General features: G+C 33.5%; 4 protein-coding genes across 6 annotated transcripts; all 4 read right to left on the bottom strand.

The window, feature by feature from the left end:
- Nucleotides 1–1,481: 1,481 nt before the first annotated feature.
- Nucleotides 1,482–4,309, bottom strand: LOC146922147 (F-box/FBD/LRR-repeat protein At1g13570-like). Its single transcript, XM_085715240.1, has 4 exons — nucleotides 4,236–4,309; nucleotides 2,339–3,161; nucleotides 2,036–2,185; nucleotides 1,482–1,928 (listed from the first exon to the last, which is right to left on the bottom strand). The coding sequence occupies exons 2-4, from the start codon at nucleotides 3,149–3,151 to the stop codon at nucleotides 1,602–1,604; spliced, it is 1,290 nt and encodes a 429-aa protein (XP_085571366.1). The 5' UTR covers nucleotides 3,152–3,161; nucleotides 4,236–4,309; the 3' UTR covers nucleotides 1,482–1,601.
- A 679-nt stretch (nucleotides 4,310–4,988) lies between these two features.
- LOC146922146 (F-box/FBD/LRR-repeat protein At1g13570-like) lies at nucleotides 4,989–8,892 on the bottom strand. Its single transcript, XM_085715239.1, has 4 exons — nucleotides 8,757–8,892; nucleotides 6,122–6,881; nucleotides 5,506–5,655; nucleotides 4,989–5,424 (listed from the first exon to the last, which is right to left on the bottom strand). Exons 2-4 carry the CDS (start codon nucleotides 6,872–6,874, stop codon nucleotides 5,143–5,145), a joined length of 1,185 nt encoding a protein of 394 aa, XP_085571365.1. The 5' UTR covers nucleotides 6,875–6,881; nucleotides 8,757–8,892; the 3' UTR covers nucleotides 4,989–5,142.
- Nucleotides 8,893–10,973: 2,081 nt separating this feature from the next.
- Nucleotides 10,974–12,224, bottom strand: LOC146922145 (large ribosomal subunit protein P2B-like). Of its 2 annotated transcripts, none has more exons than XM_085715238.1 (4): nucleotides 12,162–12,224; nucleotides 12,001–12,090; nucleotides 11,272–11,498; nucleotides 10,974–11,180 (listed from the first exon to the last, which is right to left on the bottom strand). In XM_085715238.1, the coding sequence occupies exons 2-4, from the start codon at nucleotides 12,086–12,088 to the stop codon at nucleotides 11,154–11,156; spliced, it is 342 nt and encodes a 113-aa protein (XP_085571364.1). In that variant the 5' UTR covers nucleotides 12,089–12,090; nucleotides 12,162–12,224; the 3' UTR covers nucleotides 10,974–11,153. The 2 variants fall into 2 exon arrangements, with proteins under 2 accessions (XP_085571364.1, XP_085571363.1); XM_085715237.1 differs by having other exon boundaries at nucleotides 12,166–12,224.
- A 1,599-nt stretch (nucleotides 12,225–13,823) lies between these two features.
- LOC146922144 (uncharacterized) lies at nucleotides 13,824–20,088 on the bottom strand. Of its 2 annotated transcripts, none has more exons than XM_085715235.1 (7): nucleotides 19,883–20,088; nucleotides 18,409–18,478; nucleotides 18,158–18,307; nucleotides 16,368–16,441; nucleotides 16,017–16,135; nucleotides 15,337–15,420; nucleotides 13,824–14,271 (listed from the first exon to the last, which is right to left on the bottom strand). In XM_085715235.1, the coding sequence occupies exons 2-7, from the start codon at nucleotides 18,413–18,415 to the stop codon at nucleotides 14,223–14,225; spliced, it is 483 nt and encodes a 160-aa protein (XP_085571361.1). In that variant the 5' UTR covers nucleotides 18,416–18,478; nucleotides 19,883–20,088; the 3' UTR covers nucleotides 13,824–14,222. The 2 variants fall into 2 exon arrangements, with proteins under 2 accessions (XP_085571361.1, XP_085571362.1); XM_085715236.1 differs by lacking the exon at nucleotides 19,883–20,088 and adding an exon at nucleotides 18,761–18,950.
- Between the last annotated feature and the right edge of the window lie 2,873 nt (nucleotides 20,089–22,961).

Raw genomic sequence — 22,961 nt, 5'->3', positions numbered from 1 at the left:
GTTTCGAGTTTGGCTTAACGGACAAATCAACTTTGGCTTAACGGAGGTTGATAGAAAGGACCTATCTGAAACAAACTTGAAACTTAAAGGACCTATCTGAAACCTTAGAAACTTAAAGGACCTATCCGAAACAAACTCGAAACTTAAAGGACCTATCTAAAACCTTAGAAACTTAAAGGATCTATCTGAAACAAACATGAAACTTAAAGGACTCGGAGAGGTATTTGGCCTAATATTAATAATATATGTCGGCCACACAAAAAATAATGGTGCTTATTTGAGCAACTCAATTGCTTAATTGAAGGAAACAAGGAGATCCTAAAGCAAAAAAACTTAAGTGTTGGGTAACGAGATCCCGAAACATGAGATTCATCACATACCCATTTCCCCCTCACTACCAGTACTCATTCAACTCAGTAGTTAGTTAAACAATGAAACCTTTCCCACTTTTTATCTCTAGAGGGGTTCTATCAACATTGCCCTTTCAAATAAGTAAGTGTTCAATGAACTCAAAATAAAAAACTTAACCTAATAATTACACTATTGAGTTGATATTGGAAGATGAAATGACAAATGAATGGATAAATTATAATTTCTATTTTCTAAGCCTCATCCGACCACTAAAACTGTACCAAATGGAATGCCCTAATCATAATCCTTACATGTTTGATGCAAAAAGTTGAATGCTCTAATCAGAATATTGGTCCCAAGTAGGTCTATGATGTTCAAGTGTTCTAGGATACCATCAGTGACGTTACCTAGCAAGTCACTGGTTTGATCAATGTGATCGTCAGTGGTTTGCCCTTCTTTTTGGATAGAGTCATAAAAGAACTACAAATAGCAAAAGTACAATTAGTATATCCACCCAACCAAGGACTGAAATCGATCCATCTAGTTAGTTTTCCAATTTACTAAGGTACCAATTTTAAATCTCAATAGTGTGGTCTTAACTTTTATATTTTTTTCCTTTTAATGTAGCTATGTATCATTCTTCAGAGAAATTTGTTTTAAACACATCAAAAGCTTCCAAGAGTCAATCACATGAGAATAAAGAAGGGAAAGTGTTCTCAACTGACTTAAAAATACTTGAATGACGTGAGTACAACTTCATAGAGTAAAAAAATTAATTATGAATTAAGTTTTAGAAAATTCAAGACTTCAGCGTCACTTCAAAAGATTCGGAATTTGATTCCCGAGACATGTTTTAGAAGTTTCAAGATCGAGTCAAGTTTCAAAAGCTTCCAGAATTTAGGCCGGCTAAACTTCAGAAGAGTTAAAACCGTTGGAAGAGTTTCAAGATCAGTATATGACTCATGACTCATGAGCATGGGAACACTTTCGTAAACTCGACCTTACAAGTACTTACATTGAAAACACTAAGTGAGGAACTTCGAAGAAGCCACACAACACAAAAATTGAACAAATCAGAACAAGGTATACTAAACATTTGGAAGAACAAAACTGATACATTTAACAAACCATTCAACAGGAACGAAAGCCATTCATGTGTCATCAAGAAATCCAAACATAATAAACTAAAATAACAAAATTTTCCGGAGTTTCTAAATGTAAATTTTGGACTAGCACTCATACGCCTTATATTAAATACCTAGTGCTCGGTGAATGAATTCAATTTGTGCTTCTTGTGATGCTCGTTTCATCCATAACAAGTCTCGTGAAATATTGAACAATATAGGCATATCTGATTTATTAAAACCAAGACCAACGTTAAGAGTAAGAGTGTTAAGAGTAAGAGTCTTCAACGATGAGGAATTTGCAAGTATGAACCGAATCAAACTCATAACATGTTTAAAGTTGGTTCGAACTTTGATATTCACCATGAGAAGTTGACTAAGGCAATAACTATTGCACTCTAACTCTTCCGAACAATCTGGCACTTGTGTCTTACAATCACTGTCATAGCATGTCTACATAATAAAATATAAAGAGTCATATTACTACAACAAAAAGACAAGCTAAGTTTAGAGAAGAAAAATATAAGACAAGACAAGATGCATATGGTATTTATGGTCACCTCTATAACAAGTTCTACCAGGGTTGAAGCACTTTTGAGTACACGGACAATATACAAAAGTTCTCCTCTTTCATCCAAATTCACAGTATTTAATTTGAGATATTTTAAGCTCATCAGCTGTGATGGATGAATGATATCTGCATACAACATCTATGCATACAAACAACAAAGCTATGAATATATTTGTACAACACTTCAAGTGGAAATAACACTTTGTCAAAACAAAACAAAAAGTGGAAATAACACAACTTTAAATGTAAATATTGGAAACATTGGACAGGATCATGAATCAAATTAACTGACCTTAGAACCTAATCCCATAGTAAGCCTCTGAATTTTTGGCAAAATTTTAGTCAAACTAGATACCCCATTCCGATAAACTATGAGTGTAAGATCAGTTAGATTCTTTGCTTTCTCCAAACAAAATGACTTTATGGCATGACCATATTCTATGTGGAAGACCTTGAGAGTAGGAGAAGATAAATCAATACATTTATAACCAAAACATCGTACAATGTAGAGCTCTTCAACTGATGAGGAGCCGGAAATGAGACTCTCAAGTGCACCAGACTCAAATTTAATACGTTCTACGTGAAGGTACAACAAATTTTTAAAACCACAAAAACTAGGCGGAACTGACAAGTTAAATCTGCAAATTCGAACATGAGTCAATTCTTGACAAGAGAAAAGATGAGATGGCATTCGATAGAAATCCAGTTTATCGTTCAAAAGCTGAATATAGTTAACACCTTTCCCTGCCAAAAACAGAATCCACTTACTGAGGTTTCCAAATGTGATGTTGAAGTCATATGGGATGAAAAGTGTAAATTTATATATTGGCCCATTGTGGACAAGAAGAACTTCCGTGATAATTCTAGAAACCTCAGGGCCACGGTCGAGGCATCCCTCGGAGTCATACCGATTGAAAAAGTCTCTGTCGAACTCAAGTTGTGGGAATGAAATCCATGTATACCTCCACTTTTTAGACAAAATACTGGTCCTAACTATGTCTCGGATGTTTAAGTTTTCTAGGATACCATTAATGACATTACATGGGAAGTCACTGATTCGATCAAGGTGATCACCACAATTGGCCTTCTTGCTGGACAGAGTCATAATAAGAGAACTACAAATTCATGCAAAAGAGTAAATATTCTGAAGAGAAATAGAAAAAAGATTAAATGCATGTTAAAGTATACGGACCCATATTCAACTATGTAATGGGAATTCAAGTGTAGAAAACTACACACAACAACATTCAACTGGCAAACAGAAAACTACCCAAATGCCAAACACAAAAATGACGGTGAGATAATTGGAAAAGGTTGATAGGAACAGGAATAGTTCACATTGTTGATATTTTCCTTAAATGCTGTTTTGGTCCCCTATTTTGGAAAAACCACAATTTTTGTCCTCCCATTTGTAATTGCGCAATTTTGGTCCCCATTTCAAAAATCTTAACCCATATATGATTTTGACCATTCAACTTGATGACGTGACAATAAACAACAACTACAACCAAGCCTTTTCCTACTAAATGGGGTTAGCTACATAGATTAAAATTATGTCATAATGCTCTATCATACACCATAATTCGGCCTAACTCGTTAATTTTCAAATCTTGCATAATAGTTACTTTGATAGTTTTCTAGGTCTTTCTTGCCTCTAGTGATCTGACTATCCTCTAGTGATGAGGTGACAATATACTTGAAATGAAAACGAAGGGCCTATTTGTTGATAGTCTTAAAATATGGGTGTTAAATTATGTAGTGACCAAGCATACATAGCCAAAATAATATAAGTATCAATTAAAATTAAAATGATACAAAAGGATGGAAGGGAACAATATATTGACACGTCATCAAATAGGATGTTAAAAATCATGATCAAATATTTTTAATGGGACCAAAAATGCACAATTATAAATATGGGACCAAAGTAGGTATCAAAACTGCTTTCAAGCCTTTGATATTTTAGTTTATTAGTCTATTCATATCACTAATCAAATCAGTTGGTGGATTGAAAAAATTAGTTCATGATGATGTTAATTAGGAATCCAAACAAAACCATAAGTCGGTGTTACAAGAAGGGAAACAGTTTTATTTTTGGTTTTAGGGTTTCTAAAACAAATTGGGGAGAAAGAAACACAAAGAATAAAATGGATACACGCTAAATCAGAAGAAGGTGAAGAGAGAGATACCTAGCCTAAGACGGAGTTGCGAGGGTTACCGTCCCCATATACTGACTGTGCTGTGCCAACGACTCCACTGAAACAAAAAACGCTAATGAAATTCCTTTCTTGGCTATATATCCTTTTTTTTTTGTGACCAATGTCCCTTTTATTATATATATTTTTCATAAGTATATAAAATCCCAGTTTTTTTTTAAATATTAATTTTCCCTTTCAAACAAAAACAAAATGTTAATTATTTATGATTAGTTTTTAATATTTATGTTTATTTAATTATGTATATTTTTTTTAAATTAATATTTATGTCACGCTATTAAAGTCACCTTACATTATTTTTAGCATATTTTTCAATCATTTTAGTCATTTTTTAGGTGATTTTGATGTATTTTATTGTAAAATCATATAATTCGACAAAACAAGACACCTCATTTAGAATTTGGAAGACATTGAATGAAGATTCAAGAGGTCTCTGAAGACATTACAAGTTGAAGACATTCTATCTCAAGTCTCAAGACAAATTTGAAGAATGAAAGCACTCAAAAAGACAAAAAAAAATAAGGAAAAAAAAAAACACACATCAAACAAGTTCTATTCCAAATCCTTACAAACTTTCTCCTTTGGATCGGATTCTATTCCAAATCATTAGAATCCCTACACTTGAGACTTGGATTATCGGTTCATCTCTAAAGTCATATTCTTCCGACTCACATTTATGTTTAATAAGCCAGAATTGTCTAAAGATTTAATAAATAGCAGATGCAATTTTTAAAACATTTGATAAACAAATTGTGCAGTTAGAGTAGTGTGAAACCTCAACATAAATATCAAATCCTAGAAAATAAAACAAAGGAAAGACAATGAAGAAATGTGATGTTGAAGGCTAATATATCAAATACGTTTCACAATGGAACATCTATCAGTGAAGGACTTTAACACGTGCTTTGGGCGATGCTCGTTGCATCATTAACAAGTCTCGTGAAATGCTCGACAGTAAAGGCACGTCTGATTTCTCATAACCAAGATAAATTTTAAAGGTAAGAGTCTTTAATGATGAGGAATTTGCAAGTATGAACCGTGTCAAACTCATTGCATTTTTAAAGATGGTTCCAGTGCTGATAATCACAGTTTGTAGTCTACTAAGGCAACAACTTGTGCATTCTAACTCCTCTGGTTGGTCTGGCTCTTGTTCATCATAACTCTAAATAATAAAAATAAATAAAAGAGTCAAAATATGACAGTAAAAAGATAAGCCAAGAAAGTATAGGGTATTCATGGTCACCTCTATAAAAAGTTCCACAAGGTTAGAAGCACTTTTGAGTACACTAACAATATACAATAGTTCTCCTCTTTCATCCAAATGCACCGAATTCAATTTCAGATACTTTAAGCTAGTCAACTGTGACGGAGGAATGATATCTGCATAGAGCGTCTACACATAAACAACAAAGCTATGAGACATATTTATACCATACACACACTTCAAGTAACACAGCTTTCAATGTATGTATCGGAAACATTGGATTCAACCATCAATAAAATCCAACGTCGCTTCTCTTTCAAATATACAATAAAAGATAACTTTAAAAGATCAAACTGCAAGTGCAAGGGCAGGCTAGATAGAAGTGATTCCAGAAACAAGCAAATTGAGATTGGATAATTTAAAGTAACATTATACTATGTATTATACTTTTATTGAACTTGTGTTTTATTTTTTCAAGTTTAGTTAAACCCATTGTGAAAAAAACCATGCCATGCAGAGTTGTGTAACCAGAGAAGAAGTGCATATGTCAATAAAAGTCTTTTTCAGATTAAATCTACCAAACAACATACAGGCCAGAATATTATTCAACAGAACCGTAATAAATAGACTGATATTAGCAATGTTGTTTCCTAACCTTGTTGCAATATGTTTCCATAGCAAGCCTCTGAATTTTTGGCAAATTTTTGATCAAACCAGATACGCTCTCCTGATTAACCGTGAGTCGAAGATCAGTCAGATTCTTTGCTTTCTTGAGACAAATTGGCTTCAAATCTCCAAATAGTTCTATGCTGGGCTCTTCAAGCACTGGGCAGCCAGAAATAAGACTCTCAAGTGCACCAAACTCGTATGTATTATGATCTAACTGAAGGACCAACAATTTTTTTAAGCCACAGAAATTGGGTGGAACTGACACGTTAAATCCGGAAAACCAAAAGCGAGTCAATTCTTGACAAGAGAAGACATAAGATGGCATTTTATTGAAGAATGTTGCGTAATTCACAAGCGCAAGATCTTTAATGCCCCTCCTCGACAAAAACAGAACCCACTTATTGAGGATTTCAGTTGTGATCAAAATATTGGAGAAGAAAGGGATATCAAGAATAAATCTATATATAGGCCCATTGTGGAGTAAAAGAATTTCGGTGATAATTCTAGAAATCTCAGGGCCAGGGTCATTAAGATCCTCGAACCTACAGAAGAAGTCCTCACAAAATTGAAGTTGTGGGACTGAATTCCACATATACCTCCACTTTCTAGACAGAAGACTGGTACTAACTAGCTCTTGGATGTTCAATCGTTCTAGGATGCCATCAATGACATTACATGGTAAGTCACTGATTCGATCAATGTGATCACCATGATTGGCCCTCTTCTCGGATAGAGTCATAGGTGAACTGCAAATTCAAGCAAAAGAGTAAGTATTACAGGGAAAATATAGTAAAAGTATATGCACCCATATTCAACCACGGGAGGAGATTCCCTTAGTTAGCTTTCTGATTTACCAATGTACAGTTTCAAATTTCATTTGTTTGGTCTTAACATTTTCTTCACATATTTTTCCTTTGCATAAAACTTTTGAACAATTAAGATCACATACAGTCAAGAATCAGCTGCAGGAAATCACCATACATTCACCCAGATATAAACGTATAATGCAGTGTTACCTCTAATTTCCAAAACTAACAAAAACTATCTATTTAGTAAATGCCGAAACAATGTGTAGAAAACTAGCCACAACATTCAACTAGTATAATAAGAATTCATGCTTTAAGAAATGACTGAAGGCCAAATTTACGAGACAAATATGAAGAGCTAAACTCAAATTAAATAACCAGATAATTGCTTATAAAAAACAAGATAATCAAATCATGCTGAGATAATCGGAATAGGTAGGTTGACAGTTGGAGGAAGATAATAGTTCGAATTTTTTCATTTTAATATATTATTATTATACTCAATTATGTATTTTAATCAAGGGTTAATTATCCTTCAAAAAAAAAAAAAATCAAGGGTTAATTATGTTTTTGGTCCCTACAAAATTGCGACCTTGTAAGTTTAGTCCTTACTTAATTTTAATAGCATTTTTAATCCCTACAAAAATTTTCTGCACTCAATATTAGTCCTTACTCAATCCAAATTTGTTTAATTTATGCTTAAACTCTTAAGTTTTTCAACAATTTTTTATAGGCGTGTTAAGAACGTTATTGAAAGGTCCTCCGAAAAAAATATCGCAAAAATTTGATTTCTATGTCCATATTTTTGTTACTTATATCTTAAACTTTTGTCGTTTTAAAAAATTCATATTTAATTTATTTCATGTTAAAAAATTATAGATTTTAGTAAATGAACCTTTCATAGTGTTCTAAACTTGTATAAAAAGAATCGTTAAAAAATTTATGAGTTTAAGGATAATTAAACAAAAATTATTTTAGCAGGGACTAAAATTATAAGTAAATTTTTTTTTGTAGGGATTAAAAATGCTATTAAAATTAAGTAAGGACTAAACTTACAAGGTCGCAATTTTGTAGGGACCAAAAACATAATTAACCCTTTAATCAATTCATCAGTTTAAAAAAATATATATTATATTAAATTTTTCAGACTTTAATTAATAATATAACAAAAACTAAGAGTTTAAAACACAAACTTGGTGTTGGGTGAGGAGGAGATCCTAAAACATTGAGGTTCAACCATCACATTGAGCTAAGAGTAACCACAAGCTAATCGCCGAGTTTCATCTAATCACGACTGGCCCAAGGCGAAGCGGCGCAAGATAGGGCTTTAGACCTCATAATCTTGGGTTAAAAAAAGCCTAAAAAAGTTCAATTTGGATATAAATATGAACTAGACAATGTAATATCTAATGTTTTCTTAGTTGAGTTGGTAAAGGTGAAGTGAAGGCCTCGTATTCTTCGACACCAAGGTTCGACAACTCTGACCTCACAAGAAAAGTTGTTGTAGGACTCTAAATTTGTTGGACTTGAACCGGCATAGCATCTAATGTAAGACTTCTTGCTCAAATTAGAGTGTCTAAACAAACTCTCCCAACAGTCACATCAAATTCTGGTAACTGAGTGATTAAGTTACATAATGGAAACATTTTGAATTTATCACTAATAAAGGGTTGAATGAAATCTAATTAAAATGGTTGATATAGGAAGATGAAATGATAAATGAATGCATGGTATATTTCTAAGCATCCAACAATGAAAAAGTGTACTAAATTGAATGCCATAATCATATTATATTGTTGAGTTGGGAAGACTTACAGTTGAGAGTAAGACAACGTCCACAGCGCCGATTGTTGCTTGCTGACCTTTTGCGATGTAGAAATGGAAACAGAACTGTGTACACCAATCTAGGGATTAGAGCGTAGAAATTGAAGGTGTTATTGGTACTTCGGAATAAGGGTCATGTTAACCAGTGCACCGGGCACTAGTTAAGGAGTTAAGGAAACTAAAAAAAGGAAGTTTTAAAATAAAAGTTAACACTTTTTATGCTTTTGAAGAGTTGACAGCACAAGTTTCAATGTAATACTTATCACATTTGACTCCTTAACCAGTGCCCCGGGGGCACTGGTTAACATTACCCATAGAAATTTAGGGATTTTATATATATTTTTTTGGAAAATGTTAACTTTAGTTAAGACCAATTAAGACGTCTTTATTGGAAATGGTGAATGCTTAGCCTAATTAAGACCAAAATTAGAGTCTTTGGGGGATTTCACTAAGTAGGTGGAAGGTAGTGGGAAGGCTTACATATTTGGTACTCCCTCCGGTCACTATTATAAACAAATTTTAACTTTTTAGATTCATTCAATAAATGATATGTGGTCTACAGACCACATACATCATTTATTGAGTGAACCTAAAAAGTCAAAATTTGCTTATAATAGTGACCGGATGAAGTAAGTGAAAGCCCCGTGCCCATCAATATAACTGAAAACTGAATTAGTTATAATTTAGCTTGGACTTTAGCATAGGTGATTTTATTGATATCTTGCGTCATATTCATATATACAAGAGAGAATGGCAGAAACATGGAGGAAGATAGGGGAGCTCAAGAGAGAGAATCAACAAATGAGTAGAGAGGCCAAGAAGCTTTAAAAGAGCTTGTACAAATTTTTGTGCTGCAGGTCAAGAATACAAGCTTGAGTCTTTGTAAAAGATGTTATGTCTAAACATTATTATTAACAATTTTTCTTCAAAAAATTAAATAAATAAATAAAGAGTAGCGCTATTTGCAGCAAACTGCAACATAGCGAATGCATTGCAAAGTGTTTTCCATCCTTAGATTTCTTTTGGTGGAAAACATGGGCCTTGGATACAATACAAATCAGGAAACCGCTGCAGTTTTAAAGAAATTGCCAACAACACGTTCGGGAATTTTTCACGTGATATATATTCTCTCGCAAGATCAAGCAATTTCCATAAATAAATTCAGACAAGGGTCTGATTGGTCAGGCACATAAGCTGATATCATAACATTATGCACATGGTTTTTGATTGTGATACCTATACATGAAAGTATACATGAAAGTGACAGATTAATAGGTCTTCTCAGAGAGAATACCTGGACTTACCAAACATACATAGAAAAGCTTAAAGCTTCAACATGAAATGTCCATATAAGGAAAAAAATGAAAAATATGGTAAGCTTGTAACTGTTGATTATTAGTGAAGCGAATGTCATACATATATACCATGTTATTTGATCTGAAAACCAGGGGAAAAAATAGTCTTACTTTTTCATATTGAGATTATGATACTTTCAACTCAATTTGATGTAAAGTTGTTTCCAGAAACTTTACAGCCAACTAAATTCTCAGAAGGATCTATACACCGAGAATGTTATGGTACCAAATTATTTTGGTTTCATGTGGCCCAAGTTTGAAATCATTTGGTTTCATGTCTTTAACCAGAAAACAACCTAAAACAGAGGGCCATGCCGTGGGCACTCTCTGGTTCCATCTTAACCTGTATTTCACTTCAACCAGCAAAATGACCTGAAACAGAGGGTCATTGTGGGCGGAGTTGCCCCCATCTTATGCAAAAATCCTAAACTTAAGCCCAAAAATTGACTCTTGCAATTTTATTTATTTTTACAAAGATAGACCCAGCTGAGAGAAGGACTGATCTGCTCTTTAACTCAATTTTCAAGCAGACATTGATAATGAAAGCACGTAGACATCAAATGGTAGTCCGAAATGCAAGCAAACCAAAGTTCAATATCATGATGTGAAAAGTGAAGCACTAGCAAAAAAAGACAGAATCAAGCAGCCCAAAACAAGTTGAAATGGCTAGTTGGCTACCAGCCATTTTAACACGCCAGCTGCATGTTTCAGATGCTAGACCAAATATTCACTCCACATTAAAACTTCAAATCTATAACTTCTAACTGTCTAATGTAAGGAATACTTGTTAATCCTCCTGATGTCGCGTTTATAAGAATAAAATTTCTTAGTTATCAAAGTACCAGCAACAATGTAATGCAGAAAATAAATTAACCAATAGTAGGGTCAAACACTTTGATGTCGTAGCAATGTGTTGCAATTGAAAAGGTGAAACCCACAAAAACTAATTTGTAACTCAAAATAACAAAATGTTGTATTTCAACTAAACTCTAACAGGAATTGCAAATGTACGCCAAAAAGAACAATAAACCACCTAGTCGAACAAGCTAAATCCCATGTCCTGCAAAACAAAGATGACAATGATACAGTCATATGTTAGTAGAGAGTCATGAATTCACTAAATAACAACTATAAATAACAAAGAAACTTACATCATCGGATTCTTCCTTTTCTTCAACCTTCTTTTCCTCCTTTGCTTCGGCAGCTGGTGCAGCAGCAGCTGCAGCACCTCCACCGGAAGCAGCAACAGCCACAGCACCTCCACCAGAAGGCACTGAAGCCAACTTCTCTCTGCCACTAGCAATTAGCTCAGCAAAATCCTTGCCCTTGACTTCACTCAAAAGCAACTCAACATTTGAGTCCTCGGCTTCAACTCCAACTATAAAAATAACAAAGAAAAAGCAAATTCATTAAAGACATTCAAAATTCAATTATTTCTGTTTTAAGTTTGCATCAAATGTCAATTGTTTTGCTTTAGCTCACTTCTTCAGAGGCTCAGTGACCAAAAATTGATTTGTCAAGGATAAATCAAAATTCAATGTTTATCAGGCTTCAATAATCAAAATCTACGGACAGACACGGATACCAGGCAAATCGACACCGAAAACAATTCAATGTAGAAATTATGTGTTGTGTCAGACATCTAGAAATGCTCTTAAATTGTATTTTTAAATTATATTTTAAAACAAAAAATTGCAAAGAGTGGAAATCTTGCGCCACTATATTCAATTACAATCAAACCTAATTCATTCAACTACATAACATATTTTCAATACTTATCAATTTTACAAACAAAAACAAAAAAAAAAACAGACACTGAACACAGACAAAGAAACAGAACAGATTAATGAAAACATAACCAAAAAAAGAGAGGTAAGAACCTGAGGCGAGGATGGTTTTGATATCATCAGCGGAAGGGGCAGCGTTACCGCCCAAAACAGCCAACAAATAAGCTGCGATGATCTTCATTTCTGAAAAACAACAAGTTATTAGCAACACGAATCAACAACGTACGGAGATTGCAAAAGAATGAAAAACATACGCACTTGGCTGGTTAGATTGGGATTTTGCTGCTGCGACCGCGATGTATGTTGAAGGTGAAGGTGAAGGTGAAGCTCTGAAACGGAACCGTCAACTAATTTATATGATTAGGGTTTTTGGGAGCTTGGGTCTGGGCCTTTATCTTTTCTGTGTTTCCAGAAATACCCTTGTTTTTTGCCCTTCATTTTATACCATTTTTGTTTTAAAAAAATAAATCAAATTATTTGCTCAAAAAAAATGTTATAGGATTGTACCATTAAACACTGAATAAATCGCCCTAAGAAACTTTAATTAGAAAAGAAACTTTATTCAGAAATTATTCAATCGAATGTGTTTTTTTTGGATGATGTTAACCAATGTCTCCGGCACTAGTCAAATAGTTAAAAATAGAAAGAAAAAACAAAGTCAGTATTAAAAGTAACACTTTTTCAAGTTTCAAAAAGTAAAATATACAATTTTTGAAAAAACATTTCCTTTTATAATTCCTTAACTAGTGCCCCAGAGGCACCAGTTAACATTTCCTTTTTTTTTTTGTCAAGTAGCCTAGTAGTTATAGCTCATACAATTAAATGTAGAGAAGTGGGGGTGTCCGGGGTTCGAACCCCGGCCCCTGCATATAAAATGAAATATCTTTGTCAACTGAGTTAAACTCACGGAGATGAATGTGTTTTCTTTTACGAAGATAGGATGTACCCACAAAGAGTATGACTAGGAAACCTAAATTCAACGTTTTCTTCTTCTTTACACTTCAATTTTCGCAAATTTACTTTGATATACAATGATGAATTAGGTTAATTACTATATGCTTTGTGATTGAATAATTTATAAAACCTAATTTTCAACAACATTGTTGAGATTAACATATTTATTAATTCAATCACCTTTCATATTAAAGATTAACTTGTTGATAATTTCATCACATATATCAAAGTTGTTTTATCTCTTGTGCTGTTATTTTTTGTTTAATGTTAGATTTCATTTGACATAGGTATCGATTGCTTTAGAAAAAGTTTTGATAAATGGAAAAATCTATTCACTCCTTCTACCTTATCGTTGTTCTCGTCGTATCGTCCAACAATAATTACATTTAACTAATATAATAATATTTTGTAAGCAATAAACAACTTTATAAAAAATATTTTTACATGTGCAGTTCACAATCCATTATAAGTTGTTTGCCTGTTTCAAATTTGCTTAATCAATATGACCATAATAAATTTAGTTGTCTAAAGTGAATGGTGTAAAATAAAAATATCAATTAGTAATGTGTCAATCAACTATTGATATTTTAATACACTTGTAAACCAGTAGTTTCCCTTCAAAAAAAAATATAAAATACACCTGTAGTTTCTTGTGTTTGTTTGTTAATTTAATGATAAATGTTTGTTTTAAGTGGTGTATTAGTATTTTCTCTAGGACACCCTGAACATCAAACTCTAACTCATTTAAACTATGAGGAGTGTTATTTGAACAACCTTTAATTGACAACTTATAGGGACAACCATAATTTGCAAAGAAAAAATAGGTATTTGCACGAAAATCAAAGCAATAGAGAGATAAAGTAAAAAATAATGTGAGTATGAGAGAGAAAGTTGTAGCAAAAGTTGTCACAAAATGAAAGTTCAAATACTATCATTTCTCTTAAACTATTTGCTCAACCAAATTAACTCATTTAAACTCTTTATTTATTGACTAATAAACATATTTAATATACATTTAAAATAAGTACGTTTCCTAGTCACTTTGGAGGAACCACAACATACAAAGATGACTTTGGCTAAAAAGAATCTTGAAATGCCTGTAATACTCATTTTAGACAATAACTTATTCTTATTCTGAAGAGTTTATCGGTGAGACTTGAGAGTCACACCGACAATAACTCTAATACATGCTACCTGTTACCCATTACATATATCGTAAAAATGAGGGTTAAAAAGTAATAAATTTTTTCTGTAATTTAAATTGGGAGGGGAACATGGCAATGTGCAGCCACCTGATGAAGGTTCAACCCTCCCTCCCCTCAAGAACCAAACTCTGGTAGTTAGTTGATTAGCCAAAGGATTCATCTTTTTCTTCCATCCATGCCTTGCTTTAAGGACTCCAATCTTTTTCTGCAATGAACCATATAACATGACATAACCAAAAATTTTAATGTTCAAAAAAGAGCATCATCGGGTGCTTAACTACCATGGAAGGAGTAAATCATACTATGGGCCCGTTTGCTATAAATTAATTAAAATAAAATTGGTTTTTGTATAAATAATTTCAAAAATTCTTTAGAAATTTTTAACAAAAGAATAAACTCTGATTGAAAAAGCATTCAAATTTGAATACTATGCATGTCAAAATAGTATTTCACTAATATGTTAAAAAAGCAGACACCATGAACTATGCTTTTCCCTATCTTCTATTAAAATTTAAAAATGATTTTCTTCAAAATCTAATCAAAATAGTATTCCACTTTCAGCATAAAAATCTTTTTTGTTTAACAAAATGATCTTTGAAAGAATTTTTTTTTTTTCGAGAAAAAACTTAACACAAACATTACTACATCAATTTTCTTTTTTAAAATCTAAAACAAACAGGCCCTAATACTAATTACCACACCTAAGTAAGGGTATGTAAAGCCCCGGTTCAAACCATTCAATATTGCAACAAAGCATGGTGATAGCAATAATTTGCATATAGATACCAAGGTTTTACAACTTACATGACTTGCTCTACGTTTATTTGACTAACATAAAGGTGTTTGAACTTGTAGGTTAAAGCTTCTCATGTTATTCATCTATTTTAAGTTGTTTATGTCATTTAATGTCATTTTATATCGACGAACTAATTCAACCTTACTTTTAACAACTCCTAATTCAATAAGGAAACATATAAACTTCCAGCTTTGTTTTACAAGAATTTATGGATTTTCGGTTAAAAATTAACTTCTCATCTTGCAGCAACTTTTCAGCTTTTAACTAGTTTATCAGTTACTTTATCAAACACATCCTAGGAAACTGAGACTCCACTAAGATCCATGGATCAAACCCCTAGACATCCAATAGAAACTTTAATGATTGACAACTAAATGATAAAAAATGATTTTCATGAATGCAAAAGAGTGAGATTAAAATTTTCGAAACCAAACCATGCTTCACAAAAACACAATTATGGATGATAAACATTACTTGGAATCAGTAAGGCGGCCATGCAAGCTCCATCTTGTGCGGAAACCTTCAATGCCCTGAACTCCACTAGCAAGAATCAAGCGCCTGTACATTTGAAATGAATAGCGTGAGCACCAGATTATGTGCTATAATTTTTTTTGATATCCATACACCGAAAATTTCAAAATAAAATCCTTATGATAACCAGATATAAAAAAATTTCAACATAAGATAAACGTGCGTCAAATAATTAGTGTGAAAGCTAATGTGGCAGAGACATAATGTCAGCCAATCAAAATATTGAAGACTGTAAGGAAATCCAAGTACAATTATGAAATTAATTCTTTTGAATACAGAGAATATACTGTACTCAAGAAAGTAAGGCCCTTTGATAGTTTTTTTTAATATCCATCTTCAAATGGTGGCATTCGAACTCATGTTCAGAGACACGTTCAATTATAATTTTGGAAGAAGAATATGCTGTCGGACTTCTCAAAATAAAAGCAGAAATATGATTATTGAAAAATTATAATCATGTTAGTAGAAGCTGAACTCCAAAATTTCTTTAGAATCTTAGGAAAAAATCATCTTCAAGGATCTTCTATAAGTTAGCTTCATGTTCCCTCAGGTTATGCTAAGCAAAGAAACATTCTCTGGACAATTTAGCAAACACAGACCACATAGCAATTATTTGAAAATACCTCTCCAATGATGTAACTTCTGCCTCAAGCTGAGTAGACCTCTCCTTGGCTGCATCTAAAGGCATTGACGAACCCAATTTGAATTCACTATCTTGAAGCCGCTTCCTTATCTCCTTATCCTGCATTTTTTTTTTTCAAAAGTAAAAATGAAACAAAAGAAAATGATGGTAGATCTAACAAACTGAATTGTTGCTATCATGTCCCTATCTCAAATATTACGGTGAGTAATGCAAGATGTTGAAATTGTTAATAAAAGGTAAAATATAAGTTGAAGTAGTTAAAGAAAGAGAGCGAGGAGGAGGATGAAGAGAAAACAAAATAAAAGAATATCAATAACAACAATGATATTACCCTTCTTTCAGCACATTGTTTATATAGAGCAATCTCGTCTTGACAGAATGGTTCAATGTCGTTGATTTGCAAGCCTAAAAGATATGAATGAAGCTTATAAATAAGACAATGCTATAATAGATATCTAATGTGAACATTTTACACAGACAACAAAAATCATGTAATGTATGCAACTTCTAACATTTATCAGCGGGTTGAACCAGGCTTAATACCTTAATCTCTCCACTCTTGTCAGACCCAATAAATTATAAAGCCAAAAAGTGGATATTCATTTTTCAGTTTTTACACGTATTTAATTCCACTTCTTCAATCACACACAGTCACATGAACTGTTAAAATTTGGGGCCTAACTCATCCTTACAAAACCGGCTTGAAAGGTGAGGAGTGCCTCCTCTTTATAAACTCTTATTAAGCGTCCTATCTAACCCATGTGGGACTAAATCCACCCCCTCAAAGACAAGCCAACACAAGGCAACTAGGGGCAGATCGCAATTAAAGTGGGATTACCAACACAACCCCTCACGCTCGGGGCGGAATTTCCAACAACCACAGGGGTGCCATTACAAAAAATGCCATGTTTAAATCTAGACTACATTGCGGAGCTAAGATAATGAACCACGGGGCTGCCATTGTGAAAAACTCTATGTCTGAGGAGGCAGGAACACTTGTTGGTTGAGGAAAGAAACTCCCAGCAAAGCTTAACAACATGTCAAGCAACATGTCAAGATGTCTAACCTATTTATCCCAGTTTGAGAAAATAGACAGACTAAGCATAAAAATTGAAGAATACTGTGAATGGCGAATTTAATCAACTGTACTAGGCCCGTGATGGACAGCATGGAACCCTTCCATGAACCGAGCTTACTCTTGATTCTGTCAATAACAGGCAGAAGACACACTGCCTTAGGCCTACCTTTTTTAAACAAAGGATATCCTAACTAAATAAAGGGAAGACTGTCAGAGTTGAAACCACTTTGGCAATACTCGCAAACCTGTTAGGAGAAATGTTGTCTAAACAAAGTAATCGAAACTAGTAACCTAACTAGATGTAAGCTCATACTGCTTAAAAATAGTCCCCTCTTATTAGCTCTACAAAAGATAAGGGTGTCATCTGAATATGGCTAGGTAGAATAAATCCTCTAAGACATTCCATCAGAGGGAGATGAACATCCTCAACTAACTTAGAAATACATCTTGCTTTGAACTTCCTCAACCAGACAGAAAAACGAAGGGACAAAGGGTCACTGTGCTGGCAGCTATTCTCAGAAGCTAACAAGCTGTTAGACTAGTTCAATACATAATCCCCAATGTCTTTTACTAAGACAAGAACTAGATCATCCTTTTTCAATGCAGACATCTCATTAGTTACAATTCTAATCCAAGTCACTTAGTTAAAAAAAAAAAAAAGGTAGTGCATATGTCCCCCTTAGCGTGCCATCTAATTCTATACTTTTCTCTACAGTACTCCTCTTGAAAAGACAGTGCCTGCAGCAGTTGCAATTGGCCATTCTAAACCTACACAAAAAGCTCATTACAGCAGCCACGAGAGTCGATTTCATCTTGAATCTGATTCAGTGTGAACATAGCAGACTCAACTCTTTCATAAACATCTCCAAAAGTATTTTTGTTGTTAACAAATCCGAGTATAAAGAGGAATCAGAAGGCTTATTTTCAGAATCGTCAATGCTAAGACACAACATCAGTTATCAATTATTAAAAATAATGCAATCTGTACCGATACAGTGAAGAGTGAAGATTGAGATAAAAAATAAGGGATAAGAAAGACTTACACAAAAATAGATTCCTGAGAATTCCATCACATAGATCAACACCTTGAAGCACATGGGAGGCTATTTCTGGTGGTACTATTGGTGATGGAGGACCCATCATTAGATCATCACCAACCAAAATTGTTTCCTCCATACCTGGCTGCGAATCAACTGAAATGAAACCCACACATATAAATATAATTCCCATTTTGATTTGAAAAAAAGAATCAGAACAACAAACACAAAAATGAAGTAATAATGAGATCACATACCATCCATGGTTGCTTTCTGGCAATCCCTCTGCAAAAATGCGACAATACAGAAGCACAGGAGAGACAATTACTGAAACAAAATTGAGTAGGTCATTTTGATATTTGTTACTGGTTCATGAAAACATAATTACAAGTTGAAGGTAATTGGATTATTCCCCAACACCGCTAAGGTTTAGCATACAAATAATTGTAAATGGGAATATTGTTAGACTCCAAAATCAAAGTATTTACTACATTGAGGTTCCATTCCAATATATCCACATGCAAGAGCTTAAACTCAACAACAATTGAGAAATGAGATTTACGGTGAAAAGTGTGAAATTCAGAGAGAAAAAGGAAAAACACAACTTACATCTCGTTCCTTTTAGCTTAAATTGAAAGATTTGGGGGGAAGATTGGAGTGGGTGATCAAGAATGGAGGATTTGGGGTGAGGGTTTTTGGCTGCGGGTGGAAGAGAGAAGAGAAGAAGAAAATCTAATTTGTTGGAGTATACCGGCCAAAACCCCGAAATTGTAAAATCTTACAATTACCCCCGAAATTTGAGGAAAGACAAATACCCCACAAATTATAAACCGTCAGGCAAGTTAGTCACTCCTAAGTTGATGACGTGTCTGTTAAATGTTCATAGTCACTCCTAAGTTTGTCAAACAGAGTACAGGATTATTTTCTTCATTCTCAGCTTCATTTTGATGACGTGTCTGTTAAAATCTTACAATTACCCCCGAAATTTGAGGAAAGACAAATCTCCCCCATTTCTCTTCCCTCCATCCGATCCGACAAAAATAAAATAAAAAACACGACAATGATGATCTCATAGTCATAATAACGTTATGTGCTTTTAGTAGCATTATAACAAGCAATTCATTCCCAATTAAAACTATAAACTTGTAATTGATTTTTGTACCAAACAAGGGTAACTGCATATATATAACTATTACTTCTTCTAATCGAAGTTGTTTCAAGTGTCCGACACCGACACATGAGATTACATTCAGTTATGTCATTTTTTTCATATTATTACTGGTGACGGCGTGTAACATGCCGTGATTTAGAGACACTAACACTTCAAATTAAAGGTGTGTTAGACACCAACACGAGACGAAACTGACACATGAGATTACATTAAATTATGTCATTTTTTCAATCACTTAAATTTTCTTAAAAGAAGGCTCGACATATAAGCAATAACATTAACATAAAAAATATTCAAATCTCAAGAGCAAAATTTCCAGATTATTTCTTTCATTTTGATTCCCTTTCTCGAACACCCAATTGAGTTTTGCACAAAACAGAAAGCTTAGAGCATTAAAATTCAAATATTGCACAATATTAAGCACCATCAATGTCAAAATACTGAAACTCAATAAACAGGTAAAAACGAAGAAATAAACAAAAGCCTGAGAAGCTGAATGAGAAAACAGTAAAATCAGAATGGAAATGGGAAAACGGGTAGTGAAAAAGTTGGGATCTTACCTTGAAAAGCGCTTATGGCTGCTTATGAGATGAAAGTGCTTAAACTCTTAAAATCTTAAACCCTTTCTTAATAATTTGGGTTTTGGACGTTGACACATGGTGGCTTCTTGATGTCTAGATGCTTTTTAATCAACCGTTTAGATTTTCTCACCTCTATTATAATTTCACATTTGCTAAAATGGTTTGAGTTTTCTATTGATGTTTTCAGAACATTCTTTGTTCAAAAAGTTAAATAAGTTAAAAGTCTCGATACTTCAAAATGGATGACGTATCGTATCCCCTGCGTATCCTGCAATGATACCTACATGATATTTCCCGATACGTATCAGGAGAGTATCTGAAGATTAAATTTTATTTTTAAAAAAAAATAATTATCTGATACTTCCCTGATACGTATCAGGAAAGTATATGATAATTATCCTGCACTGATACCTGCCGCAATACTTCCCAATTAATGTTAACTAAAATAACTTAACTCTTGAGTACAGTGCTTCTTTTTTGGATCGATATAGTATAGCACTGACAATGTTCTTTTTGATATAGTATAGCACTTATGGTGCTCTTTTTGGGATATATTGTGTATGTAATTGACTAATCATCACTCTCTTAATCGTCAGTATTATTTATATTTATGTTGATGTGTTACGAGCCTATGACTGGTTTCTTTTGTTTGTTAATATATTTGCATATTAAAAAAATGGTTATAATTATATTGTACATTTAATTATATAATTTTTTTATTAACGTATCCCAGCCGTATCGTATCTTGATTTTTGAAATTTTCCCGTATCGGCGTATCGGTGCAGTATCGTATCCATATCGTATCTCGTATCCGGGCTTCATACAATCCATTGTAAATTATTAAATAAAGCCTAAATAAATACTAATATTCGTAATGTTGTTGTTGAATTAGAGATCTAGCCAATCTATAAGATTACATTCCTATACGATGATTCATTTTCTTCCTCAGCAATGAGTTCTTTATTTTGGTGCCGGTTGTTAGTAACTAAAATCTCATTTTATTTTGGTTATCAATTGAATTATGTGGTGACCTCATATATGGGTCCATATCCGTCGCCGCTTACTCATGTTGGTTTTGAGTTGTTTCTATGTTGGTTGGTGGCTTGATTTTGGTGGTTCGTTTTTGGGTTGTTTTTTGAGTTGGTCATGTTTGCGCTACTGTTCCACCTGTTAACTACCTTGAGATTTGTCTTCTGAATATTGGTGGGCCGATCGCTTTTACTTTGAGATCGGAAGTTAGCGTCTAGTTTCAAGTTTTTGGGATGGTTAAGGTGTCTTCTCCAAGGTCTAGGAGTTGAGGGATGCCTTAGTAATTTGTTTCCAGAGTCTGGTGGGTCTATCGCTTTTGATTCGAGATCGGGAGTCATTTTCTTGACTCAAGTTTTTGGCGTGTTTTGGTGTTTTCTCCAACAGACTAAGGATTAATCGGTGGTGGAATCCGAATCAGTGCAAAAAAATTTGGCTCATTTGTGGTGACGAGGTGAGGTGTAGTTTCTGGTGATGAGAAGGTAAGTTGTTGTTTGGGATTTCAGCGAGTGTGTTGATTTTTAGGAGTGACTTTGATGCGAGTAGCGTGCGATATGTGTTTGAATTTTGTTTCTGTGGTCATTCACGATGGAGTGAGAGGCTTTGGCTCAACTTTTGGTTTGTAAGGGTTTAACTTGGTTAGGGTGTTGATTTGGTTTTAGAGGTTTGTTTTTTTATTGGTGTTTAAGATGTCCAGTGTATGCATTTTCTTTTGGGTGTCCCGCCTATATACGCGCTCTTTGTTTTATACTTTCTGTCTTTATGGTTCCTGTTCGTCTTGTGCAGGGGCTTAGTTATTAATAAATTTTGTCGTTAAAAAAAAAAACCTTACATCATGAAAATGAGTATGTATTTATTGTTGGTTTAAGATGATTATCCATGCACTATTTAGAATATATAATATGATGATTGTTGTGTGTTTTATTTGTTTTGAACAAATTATTTGGTTCACGCTAAGAATGTATGCATTGTTGGTCTAAAATGATTATGTATCATTGAATGCAAATGAATGTATGAGGTATATTGCGGGTTAATATGTCAGTTTTAGTTACAATAAAATTCAGGCAAAATTCCCCTGAAATTTGTCACTTATGTGTAAAATACACTCTGAAATAACAATAAAAATATACATTGGTCCCTAGTTAAAAAAAAATTAATATATACAATAACAACTCATAAAAACCATCATAATACTAATGCACAAGTTTGTGCCGTCTCTACTTTGAAGGTTAAAGGCTCTTGATTTTGTAATTATTGAGTATCGTTGAGATTATGCAACTTATGCAGAGTTGTTTTAGTTAGTAGTTTGTTTGTAGAGTTATTTGATGATATCTCTCTATGAGTGCTACTTTTGATTGCATTATGCATGTGTTAGTAGCTATTGTAGAGAAATAATGGTTGACAATTACTATTATTCAGTGTTGAATTGAATGAAGATTGAAGAACAAATTTTGTTTCATTTCTATTGAAGATATAGTTCTTGATGGCTTCATTTTTGTGTTGGTAATTAAGTCTCGGTTTGTTGATTTGTTGCCTTCATTTGGGTTCATTGTTGGAAACTTCGGATTATTAGCCTATATTTTGATGACATACCTACATGGATATGTCTCTTTGTTGGTATATGGATGGTTTCTTTGTTCTGTGTTGATGATTATCCTTATTGGCTTGTTGTGAGATTTTACCCATGGTGGTTAAGACTTCAAATGAGATTTTGTCATGGATGGTATGTCTTGTTATTGTGCTTTTGTCTTTAGTGTTTTGTACTCTTGATGGTTAAACTTGGTGTCTTAATTGGCTTTCATGCCCTATAGGGGTTAAGCATTTTTCAGCCTCTTTGCGCTTATGCCCTATGATGGTTAAACATTCTTTAATCTCTTTGTTCTTCTGCTATATGGTGGTTAAGTCTTTGGCCTTATGACGTTGTTGATCATAACTTCTATTAAATGGTTAAGCATGTGTCGTGGCTTCACTTAATGGTTAAGCATTTTGGTTTCTTCCTCTCTCATTGTATTCTTTTTTGTTTTGATGTACT

Source organism: Medicago sativa, chromosome 5, assembly GCF_051527215.1.
Source record: "Medicago sativa cultivar Bolivia chromosome 5, Bolivia_mono, whole genome shotgun sequence".
NCBI lineage: Eukaryota > Viridiplantae > Streptophyta > Magnoliopsida > Fabales > Fabaceae > Medicago > Medicago sativa.
The sequence above is the reverse complement of the archived record's forward strand: the minus strand, read 5'-3'. Positions and strand labels throughout refer to the sequence as shown.

What these genes read in the sequence shown, in the direction of transcription:
- LOC146922147 (XM_085715240.1), bottom strand. Translation starts at nt 3,151, where the DNA reads ATGACTCTGTCCAGCAAGAAGGCCAATTGTGGTGATCACCTTGATCGA. An exon ending in CTATGGGATTAGGTTCTAAG is followed by an intron (nt 2,186 to 2,338) that starts GTCAGTTAATTT and finishes TTGTATGCATAG; the next exon opens with ATGTTGTATGCAGATATCAT. An exon ending in TGGTAGAACTTGTTATAGAG is followed by an intron (nt 1,929 to 2,035) that starts GTGACCATAAAT and finishes TTTATTATGTAG; the next exon opens with ACATGCTATGACAGTGATTG.
- LOC146922146 (XM_085715239.1), bottom strand. Translation starts at nt 6,874, where the DNA reads ATGACTCTATCCGAGAAGAGGGCCAATCATGGTGATCACATTGATCGA. An exon ending in TGGAAACATATTGCAACAAG is followed by an intron (nt 5,656 to 6,121) that starts GTTAGGAAACAA and finishes GTTTATGTGTAG; the next exon opens with ACGCTCTATGCAGATATCAT. An exon ending in TTGTGGAACTTTTTATAGAG is followed by an intron (nt 5,425 to 5,505) that starts GTGACCATGAAT and finishes TTTATTATTTAG; the next exon opens with AGTTATGATGAACAAGAGCC.
- LOC146922145 (XM_085715238.1), bottom strand. Translation starts at nt 12,088, where the DNA reads ATGAAGATCATCGCAGCTTATTTGTTGGCTGTTTTGGGCGGTAACGCT. An exon ending in CAAAACCATCCTCGCCTCAG is followed by an intron (nt 11,499 to 12,000) that starts GTTCTTACCTCT and finishes TTATTTTTATAG; the next exon opens with TTGGAGTTGAAGCCGAGGAC. An exon ending in AAAAGGAAGAATCCGATGAT is followed by an intron (nt 11,181 to 11,271) that starts GTAAGTTTCTTT and finishes TTTGTTTTGCAG; the next exon opens with GACATGGGATTTAGCTTGTT.
- LOC146922144 (XM_085715235.1), bottom strand. An exon ending in AACAATGTGCTGAAAGAAGG is followed by an intron (nt 16,136 to 16,367) that starts GTAATATCATTG and finishes AAAAAAATGCAG; the next exon opens with GATAAGGAGATAAGGAAGCG. An exon ending in GGCCGCCTTACTGATTCCAA is followed by an intron (nt 14,272 to 15,336) that starts GTAATGTTTATC and finishes GGTTCATTGCAG; the next exon opens with AAAAAGATTGGAGTCCTTAA.